The 11099-nt window shown below is 40.6% G+C and overlaps 1 protein-coding gene across 1 annotated transcript in view; it reads left to right on the top strand.

Moving 5' to 3' along the window:
• The window catches only part of clmpb (CXADR like membrane protein b), an 87041-nt gene extending 77576 nt beyond the window's left edge, over positions 1-9465 (top strand). Inside the window, exons 5-7 of the mRNA XM_005720640.1 lie at positions 548-670; positions 1174-1315; positions 3541-9465. Coding sequence (XP_005720697.1) covers positions 548-670; positions 1174-1315; positions 3541-3877 — 602 coding nt within the window. The 3' untranslated portion in view covers positions 3878-9465. The remainder of the gene's footprint in view (positions 1-547; positions 671-1173; positions 1316-3540) is intronic.
• Positions 9466-11099: the final 1634 nt, after the last annotated feature.

Genomic DNA, 11099 nt, shown 5'->3' with positions numbered 1-11099 from the left:
GTGTGTGTGTGTGTGTGTGTGTGTGTGTGTGTGTGTGTGTGTGTGTGCGTATCAGCGAGTGAGTGACATGCAGAGAACGATCTGAACTGGCATCAAGTGAACAGGAAAATTAGTTTTAAAACTTTAAATGTTTTGGGGGTTTTATTTGATTTGATTGGTTAATGTGTTTTAGTGGGGAGATACAGACTAAACACAGAGACATTAACTTGCATCCATAATTGCACGTGTCCAACTAAAAACCTTCAAAATTAATTACATCCACCAAACAACACCTGTTCAACCTAATTAGATTTCACTGGACAGTAATACACAGCCATTATTTATTGGTCTGGGATGGCTGTCATTGGTGGGGATGACTAAATATCCCATGGGACTTTGGGGCTACATCGGTCTGTCAAACACGCTCCCATGATGGGCTTCTCTCTAAGATAAACACTCCAATGTCTGTCTGTCTCTCTACCTCTAAGTTCTTCCTTCCGTCATTATAGACATTTCAGTTGTCTCTCCTTTATAATTGATATTGCATTGTTTTTCTTGTTCTCCCCAGATCTGAAGAACCCAGAGATTGTGACCCTGAGGAATCTCACCATGGACAGCACAGGTGTCTACAGGTGCACTGCAAGCAATGACGTGGGAGAGGAAAACTGCACCATCGAGGTCACAATAAAACGTGAGTTTGGGGAGAAAAGGGCGATGGAGTTGACCTAACAGCATTCACCTCGCACCAAACTGCCACTCTGATTGATGGTTATTGTTTCAAACAGCAGCTAGAAATACATTTATTCCCCTCCCTGCCTTTCCATCTAGCTCCTTTCACCCTCTTTATTCTCCTTCAGTGCTTCAACTGGACTAAACCAAAATTGCTGGCTATGGTCACCACCCCTGCCCCATGTCACGTTTCACTCTAAAACTAGTACATTGCATCAAAGGCCCAGCACGATTATGGTCATGTGTAGACACAAGGCAAATCAAGTGGTTCAGCATAAACAGTTTTCAATTCTTAACTAGAACTCAGGTGCTGTAGCAAAAAGATAGGGAGTGTTTTTCCAGCAAATGGGCATGAAGGATAAGTATTTGTGAATTTAAGAGTTCATGGGAAAACTATGAATAATATGAGACCAGAGACCGTAAGTGACTCAATCTTTCATCAACTACCTCCTTTCTTGTTCACAGACGTGAGGGATGTGGGGATGGTTGCGGGCGCAGTGGTGGGTATATCCCTCGGTGTCCTCATTGTGATATTAATCATCTGGCTCGTCTTCCGGAAGAAAGAGAAGAAGAAGTACGAGGAAGAGGAGACCCCAAATGAGATCAGGTTTATTAATCATCATTTGTCCAGTGATTGTTTCATTTTTTCACCATTTTGCAGGTTTTATGTGTGTTAGCGTGTCAGTCTTTGTTACTTGTGGGGCTCTGTGGGGCTGTTGCGTTCTGCTTAACTGCGGTTTAAATTTTTTGTTGAACTCAAACATTTGTTTCCTGGCTGTAATCACTTGTAATCAATGGTGATGACTTTTTTGAGTATTTCTGCATTTTACCCTTAATCTAGTTGCTGCGTTGCACAAATCAGCTGACGACCAGCACATTGATTTTGCAGATACTTGTATTCTGCATACTCTGTATGCAATATATTCTAACCCCTTCAATTTGTACTAGAATGTAAGGGGCATTCCTTTTGTATCATTTTCTGTCTGTATCATTTTCAGAAACTTTCGCAAGGCTAAAAGTATTTGCTTTTAGCGCTGCTGTCCAAAGTGAGAAAGATGCAAACTTCTCTGATTTGCTGCAAGCTTGTGTAAATTTCCTTGGTTGCCGCAATTATGCACACTGCAACGGTTATGACACCGGCAGAGCACTTTTGTTCACTCCATCAGTGATGTAGTAGTTCACCTGGCTCATAGTCCTTCACAGTTCACAAGTTACTGAAAAGTGTGAAGTACAGAAAGAAGGTGAGAAGTTTTCTTGTTTAAAATCCACTGAGAATGAAAAACGTGTACGTGACCTTGAGCACAGTTTGGGTGAAGAGCTGTTAAGTGACCACTGTGTGCAAGTTTCACTAAAATCTCACCAGTAGCCCAGTAAAGACTACCTGTTACAATTTTTATGAAAAACATAAATATTCTATTAATAATTTATGCATGTTTAAGTGTCCATGTGACAGGTTTTTTTTGCAGACAAAAATGAAAACATAAAATAATGAAATATTTAAAAAATCGCCCTCAAGTAAAAATTGTTATATGACAACATGCTTCTGAAATAAGATAAGTGTAAGACAGTTTAGCTGCAGCGCTGTGTAACACGGGGTTGGTTGGATGAACTGATGTTGATTGGTGCATGTTAACCTGCTGTGTGTGAGCACTGATTCCACTGGAACGGTTTTAAACTACAGCTAAGCAAGTCACATTCTAATTGAAACAGCCACAGCCCCTTTATGCCTGCATGTGCTCGATGTCATCCCGTCGTGCTGCCTGTGCTTTTTTTGTGTTTCTGTGTGTCTAAAAGGGGAAACAACTACAAGGTAGTTTTCATCGATTATCTTTTAGGAGCTTTCTTTTCAAACCACCCTTGTATTTCAGTGTGTGCCTGTGTGCTCATGGAGCTGAGATCTCACAATAGTTTTTATTTATCCCTTTAAGACCTGAATGCACAGGTGGACTCTGTGGACCTTGTAAGAGCAACGTTTTTGTGACAGAGTGGACTTGGTGTAGGTGCATATTTACCGATGTAACAATGAATAATGCAGCATAGCTTAGGAGTAAATAAAGTAGGTGTAATGAAGTGCTTTCTGTTTTCATAACATTCTAAGTCTGAGCTTTTCCACTGTTGTTGCTGTACCAGACCACCAGAGCGATGCAGATCTCATGGGTACGGCTTTTGAACCACCCAACACTGTTTAAAAACTGTTCACTTTATGCAAGGGCTATGGGACCCTCTGTGGTGTGCCTGGTGAGACGTTGCAGTGTTGCCAGTAGTGCACAGCTGAGAAGTTTCTATTTCTAACTTTCTGAACAGATCCTCACTAATTCAAGTACCATCCAAACACCAATGACAGCAAAAATGTCTTCAGAGTTGCTGTTTAATGGTAGGGTCAGGGACAAACTCTTTCAGGTTACTTTTACCCAGCAGTTTATTGGAATATTTCTTGGAATATTTGAACCCTGTTATTAAAAGCTGAGGCAAAAGTAGAATTATAAAGTTTTCACTGTGTTCACAGCAAAAACTTTTTATCCCCCCCTTGTAACAATTGTATCTGGGGAACAAGTGATTTCAGCAGATTTCATTATTTCATGCAAATGTGTTTCACAAAAGTTAGACGCTGCAGGAATCTCATGAATTACATGAGCCCCCCTACATAATACTACTCCCATGTGTCCTAGACCTTAGAATAATATATTGAAATGGCACTTCCGTGTACTCTTTTGCAGTTTATTGTATGTTTGTACGGTTCTAATTTCAAGTACAGGTACAGTTAATTCAGCTAAATTAAAAATGATATGGACTTTTGTCACGATTGTGTTTTCTGTGTGTTTTTAACCACAGGGAGGATGCCGAGGCTCCCAAGGCCAAGCTAGTAAAGCCCAACTCCTTGTCCTCATCCCGCTCCGGCAGTTCACGCTCCGGTGCCTCCTCCACCCAGTCCATGGTGCACAACACTGCCCAGCGTGGTCACCGCCCTCGCCCACCTGCTGTAGCAGCTCTCAAGGAAAATGGACACCCTCCTGGCTTCCCCCAGTCCCCTCCATCCTACACTACAGTGGTGCCCCCTAAAACCACTGAGCCCCCTGCCACTCCCAAATTCAACTCCAGGAACATGTCCGCGCCTACACCCCCAACCCTCATGGTGCCCGCCCAGACCAAGGCCTTTCAGACTGTGTAGGACTGAAAGCCAGCCCCTTCTTACAGCCATGCGAGACTCCCATCCCTTTCCAAGCCCACCAGCCCCGTCCCAAAGACTAAGACTCTTCCATAAACAAAGAAATGCGACTAGTTAAAAGGATGTAATTAAAAGAATCAATACTATAAGTCCAAAAGTACTTTTAATGAATGCATATTTAAAAAGGGAAAAATAAGACATGCTTGCCCCCTATTGAATTACATAAAACAACAAAACAAAAGAAAAAGCAGCGACCTAAGTTTGTCTCATGGCTAAAGGCAGAACTTATTTTCTTGAGTTCCTTCACTTGATTTCGGAAGGCACAGGGAAGCACCATGAGCAGTGAGGTGGAAGAAGCCCCTAGTAAAGCTTTTTTATTTATTCATGAAATCCAAGGGTTAGGCATACAGTAGGGGGAAAAAAGGGAAATAGTCTGGATAATAGCGTAAATCTAAAGTCTGAACCAATGGAGTCTCATTGCTTTTGAGCATCAGTTGTAAGATATGAGTGCAAGCAGGATGGAGAAAAATAAGGACGAAAGCAGAAAAACGTATGACAGCAACTTTTTTTTCTCTCTCCCTCTCGGAGGACGGGGTTTGTGGTGATTCTCAGATTCATGTCACCCTGCAGCCCTGACTTGCTGCTTCCAGCACCTGCTCCGAAACCACAAAAGCCCCCCTTTGCTTCCCATGGGCTGGGCCAATCGTGCCCATCCGTGTAGACAGGCACGGCGCGTGGCATGTGCATCATCTGCCTCGGTGCTCTTGGTCTTTTCGTGCTCTCATGAGGAACCCATGAGAAACCATGACAGTTGTGAGACTGATTCAGTTGCCTCACAAACAGCTCATCTGCTTTACCAATCAGCAGGGGATACTTCAGGTACAAGGATGTAGCACTGATGTTAAGTCAAATCAGTCTTACCCCCAGTCGTTAGCCTCTCCTCTTCCCCCTCGCGGATCCTGTGTGCATCTATGGACATCTTTTTCTGGTACCAAATATCCTCCCTGAATAATTAAATAGTATTTATTAGGCTTGTAGTGATACTTTAAATATAGGGATAAGCATTCTATTAGAACCAGCTGGACTTGTTTTTCTTTTCTGTGTATCTTCTCTATGAACAGGTTGTAAAGAGTGACAGACAGCCATGTGTCCATTCATTCATATTAAGAAGTGCCACCAATCCCTAGGATGGGTTATTATTATTACAATTATTATTGTTATTATGGCTTTTTTAACTCTTTTGTTTACCTACTACATTTCTGAACTGAAACCAAAATTTTTCACCATGAATGTGTGCTGTACAAAGATGGTGGATCCCATTGTTTTCAGCCTCCTGTAAACATACCGAATCAATGCTCAAGCCAAGGCACAAAGAATTGACCACGAGGTTCAATTTGAATGAAGGGAGCAAGGAGTATGATTCTAGAGATTTCTATTGTACAGCGTGTGTGTGGTATCATTGTCAGTACTCTCATTGGATCCATTAAAGTGGTGTGGCACTTGATTGCTGTCTTGCTCAGTCACCAGGTCCTGCTTGGTCATTGGTTAAACTGTGCTTATCAGCCAGTCCCGCTTTTGTCATGTCCTCAGACATACCCAGTGCAATTTGATTGAAAGTAGCTGAAAAAAGGGCAAGTAGCCTATCTAGTGTGCCTTCGCAATCCCTCTTTCCTTTGATGTTTTTTTTTCTTTGTCCTTATCTTCAGCACACCAGTGGTTAAGTCTCACATCCAGCTTTGAAGGTCAACAGCAGCAAATACTGAGAGATACACCTAAACAAACTTGCCCCTAGTAATAAGCGAGGCTGCCTAGGGACCGCCAAGCAGAGTGAATTATCCCTGGTGAGCAAAGCAATCCCATGCCACGGGACTATGTACTGTACATTCTGTAATCAGTCTTGTTTTATATTGTACATACAGATAGATATACGCACATGATGTCATTTAATTTAAAACACAAGGGTATGTAAGGGGAGATCCCCCCCCCCCCTTACAAAAGAGTCAAAAGGGAAACCCAAAGTGAATTTAGACCGTGTGTTTTTATACACATGCTGTGTGAACATGTGAAGCCCCTGTGTCACCAGATTTACATCAAAACAAATTCGGTGCAACACAAGGTATAAACAGTTAAAATCAATTTGTTTTGTCTAAGACAAGATCCCATCATACATACTGTACAGATTCCCATAAGAGGTATAGATTTTATTAATTAGTGTGACAGTAATTGTTTTCTTTCTGTTTTAGTGACCCTTTGACCTTCCTCATTTTATCCTACCATTGGGATAAAATTGCCCTTTTACCCAATATCAACACATTTGATATGTAAAAAAGTTCCCAAATTCATTCCAACAACTGACAACAAAAAGAATTATTAATTTAGGATTAGTTGGGTTTAAAATCATGCTAAACTGGAACTAAAACCACTGCCAGCACTGTCTTAACATGGTCAACAAAGGAAAACAAACTAACCCTAACTAAAAATCTATAAGAAGCTGCCTTCAGATAGGAATTTCAAGGTGAATGTATGAAATAGATATTTACTGATATTTAACGTAATATGTAAAGATATGTAATAGTTTTAAAGCAATCAGGTGGAGTTTTCATTTATGTTAGAAATGTTAATTATGTTAACCAATTAGTGGCCATCCAGTATGTTGACCTATGCTTACTTTATTTAAGTCAGCATGGCCTTCTGGAGAGTTATGTTGCACACACCTGTTCTAAATGAACAAACAGGTGGGGACAACAGAGAGCATTACATGATGAAGGTGCTCAACCAGTAACCGTGGCAATCCCAGCTTACCTAGCATATACTCTGAGATAGCATTTTAACTATCTAGCTATCATTGTGTATCCTTGACCAGGTCTCCACAGCGATAATCTGCTAGTTATGATGAAAATCTTCATCAGAGCAGGATTTATACTACTCTGAATTCTAGCTCGCCAAAAGAAAAATTCACTATTCTGCATTTTCAGTCCTTATGTTTTTAAATTGCTGAGCTCAGCTATGAAAGTGGAAGACCACTAAATGAGCAAAATTTATAGTATAATCAAACCATGCACAGTCTGTATAGTTAATTGATGATGAATGTTTGGCAAATAAATTAATTATCTTGGTTTGGACATATAAAAAATGGGGTTTTTTGTTAGTTTTATGACCCCATTGCCTCTCAGGACAAACGGTAACTGAAGGTCCCTTTACTGGTTTAAAGTAAGTTGCTCTTTCCTCCATCAATACTTATATACCTGTAACTTCTAAATCTGAATTCCACATTATAGTGAAATGTTTCTTGTGCAATGAAGTTTTTTAACCTAAAATGTTCAGAAAACCAGCATCTGTCTGAAAAGCACACTTGGTTTGATTTCACACACGGGATTTCACACATGACTAAGTGTGAGGTAAATTTAGAAAAACACGAAACAAAACAATGCCTTTTATATTTAACTACAGACAGCAATTCATATTTAAGCAGGGAAGCTACTGTGTATGTGTGCGTCTGAGTGTGCGAGGGTGCATGCGTGCATGCATGCATGTGAATGTGCGTGAGTGTGTGGGTGTATGCATGTAAATTCGGTACAAGCCCTCGGGCCACACCCACACATTCCCATGTTAGCCATTCACTGAATGAGAAGGATCCAGCCAGGCAAAGCAACTTCTATCCAAATTGATATGACTGCAGACTGGCAGTGTTTATTTTAGTTTTCACTGACTTGTATGCCTATTGAACTTGGCTTCGCAGGCGGTAGTCTTGTTTTTGCTCGTGGGGGTGGCGTCCTGAGATAAAGCACGTCCATAATTCATAACTATCATGAGCTCTGGAGGCCACTTGTGCGCTCCCTCCTTGGTCTTGCTGTCTTTTAACACAGAATGCACTTGGCCCTGGGTGTACTGATGGCATCTCAAGGTGCATGCGTACGCACATTTAACACAAACAGGTAAAAGTTGTATATACACACACATACAGACATGTATACGCTGTATTCAGGTGCACACAAAAACACAGGTGTGTGCCTCATGTACATTCACAGTTGGCACGCACATCGTCACAAACACGTACACGGTGTACGCAAACAAAAGCCAAACCACATTTCTTGTTTTTTCTGCTCCTTCAGAATCAATTTGATGGATCGAATGTCTGAAGGTATTACAGCTGACTGATGGAACCAGGATACTAAATACAGCACAGAAAGGGACACACAACAGTGCATCCACCCAGAGGACATCTGCTGTCTTACACACACACACATGCACATACACACACACATGCACATATACAAAAGCAGCTAGTGTAACAAAACACACACACTTGCACTTAGAAAGACAGACACTGCTATGCATCTTAACAATCTGGATGGCATATGCCTAAAGACTTTTTTTTAGGAATCTGCAAGTGTAGTCCTGGGAATTAGGAGTGGTGTAACAGGATTGATACTGAGCCAGGAATGTAGGCTCTTGTCATTGAAATTCCCTCCACCACTGATGAAAGTAGCAGTGGAGGTGGAGGATGGGATGCGAGTCTTCCAGCTGTTAAATTCCTCCAAGCTTTTTGATTTGCTTTCCAGCATCTGCAAGTCTCAGGTGGCAGATTCCCCAGTTTATGAGCCCTCGCGTTGCATCTCTCCTCTCATGTGTGCAGCTTAGTGGCCCGGCAAACTTGTGCTCTTTCCAACAAATGAATTTTAAGGCGCTTCAATGTCAGTTCAGCAGAGAGGAGGAGGAAAGTCTTAAAACAAGTCAGTGTCAGCAGCGCATCCACTATCATCCCTTAGTACAGTATCCATCAGTACTATATACTGTCTTATTATCATCACTCAAAGGTGCAGTAAAATCAGTAATGGTTATCTTGCATTATATGATAGGAGTATGACTCTCATGTAGCCACATTGTTTTATTTTTGAATTAAACGTCAGTTGTGTTCTGATTAAAGTTGTTGAGCAGGGCAAAGTGATGCTCGGACTTTGTGGTTTGGCCTTGTATGTCAGCATAAGGGAATGTGATGTATTAATACTTTTTCCAAAAGGAGACTGATGGGGCTTAATTCAACTTCAAGAGGGAAAGAAAGCAAAGATACCTGCATGTTATATAGGAAATGAGCAGATGATTGGGAATGCTTTGCTTTGATGTAACATAACTGTAATCGGTTTAAAAAAAAATACAAATCAAAACTTGTAAATATATCCACATAAAAATTTTATGAAGCTTTATTTTGTTATCTTCCTTAGTTTGTTTTTTTATTTGATTTTTTTTTCTTTTCAAAATCCTTGTATATCACACTATTTTGTGCGCCAAGCTCATCATCGGCCTGTGTGGGATCTGAGTGGTTGGCTGTTTCTCTTGGCTCCATTGTTTCAGTGTCAAGGGGAGACACGCTCATCACGGCGTTACTAAAGGGAAATGTAAGACACCTTTGTTTTCTTTACTCGCATTTGTTTTTCTAATGTGGCGTCTTCTTGGTTTTGTAAAACAGTATACGATTTTTTTGGTTTCTTCGTTCGATGAAAACAATCCATGTAAATATCACGAGTCAAAAAAATGTATATTTTTACGATCTCTGAGTTATTACTCTTTCATTTGCAAATAAAATATTCAATGACAACTTATATTGTCGTCTGGCATCTTGATTTGGATCGTAAATTATTTTTTAAATTTGTTTGTTTTTTGCGTACAAAATTACAATTTTCAAACTGCATTTTGTTTTTCCCCAGGTTATCTTTGTCTAATATTCAAATTTGCTAATGATCTGAAAAATATAAGTGTGGGGAAAAAAAGAAAGGAAAAAGGCAAATACTTTCACAGCCCTTTCACTGCTCTTTAGACGATTTTTTTCACTCCCTGTTCTCATATTTTGCACATTTTGTTTTTTCAGACATGTCAAGAATTAATGTGGAATATAAACTTGCTTGATGTTCTTTACTGAGTAAGGTACTGTAAATATGTATTCACACAATCGTCATTTCGTATGATTTGGCTGATGGGACTGGAATTTGACAGCTGACAGCAACATTTCATTCATGACCTACTTGCAGGAAATAATAAAACGCTGAAGGGGAAAACAAAAGCAAACATGAATGTTAACAGTGCATGGTTTTTGAAAAAAAAGAAGGTAAATGTTGAAGAGTGTGAACCATTTTGTAAAGCTTCATATAGTGTAGCTTTGTAAAATAGTTATTGTGTTAAAACTTTACTCTTAGGTCCTGTGTACTGTACAGCAGTGGTCCCCAATCCCTGAGTCGTTTGGTACCGGGCCACGAGAGTTGAGGCTCGGGTGTGAAATTTATGGTTTTCAGGGTTTTTATCAGTTTTTATCGTTAATTCAGTTTCCCTGGGTATTTTCCCTTGTGTTATGAACAACTCTTCTTTTTTTTTGGTAGTGGTACTGGTTTTATTTTGTTGTATTTATCTGCAACACCTTAAAGGCCGGTCCGTGAAAATATTGTCGGACATAAACCGGTTCTAGGCGCAAAAAAGGTTGGGGACCATTGCTGTACAGTATATGGACTGGCAGAACAACTAGCCCTGGAATTATTGGTTCACTACAGTTCAGAACACCATAGTCAGTTTTTTAAACATAAATTTACTGTTATAGTTCTGTATATTAAAAACAGCCATTACATTCTGTACCAACTAAGCCCATCCAAATGTGAACCTCTCGTCTGCTTAGGAGGCAGCGTTTGTTAGAGGGCTCCTTCTTCTGCTTCCTCCTCAACCGTCTGCTGTTCTTCTGCCTCTCAACGTGACACTCAAGCCACTGACAACAAGGTCAGCGATATATCTATCGACCTGTCAGCCACTTATTGACTGACATTCATCTCTTCCCTCTGAAAAGTTCTTCTTGTGTTGACAATCTGTCCAGGTGCCAAGATGGAGTGCATGCGTCTTCTCTGGTTAAGGAGATTGGGGTGACTTTGCCTCTGCTTCAAAAATGCATAGTCCCATATGTGGAGGAAAACACTGATAAAGGCACAGGAGCAAACTGTGAGGGATAATACAATTACCAATGTGTTCCCTGACATCTGCTTGTTAAGTAGTTGGCTGCAGAGTGCTTGCTAAATTTACATCTTTTCAAAACACAGCATCCATATTAAACAGGATCACATTTTCGAGGCCAGATCACATTTCTCCACCCCCTGTTCCATGCCACCGTGCCCATTGTTCCACATGATTAGCCATGTGTGACGACACCATCATAAACCCATCGCACTGCCATGCCCACCCACACACATGC

Source organism: Pundamilia nyererei, unplaced genomic scaffold, assembly GCF_000239375.1.
Source record: "Pundamilia nyererei isolate P.nyererei 1_Seehausen unplaced genomic scaffold, PunNye1.0 scaffold00003, whole genome shotgun sequence".
Taxonomy (NCBI): Eukaryota; Metazoa; Chordata; class Actinopteri; order Cichliformes; family Cichlidae; genus Pundamilia; species Pundamilia nyererei.
This window is presented reverse-complemented; position numbering and strand designations above follow the sequence as displayed.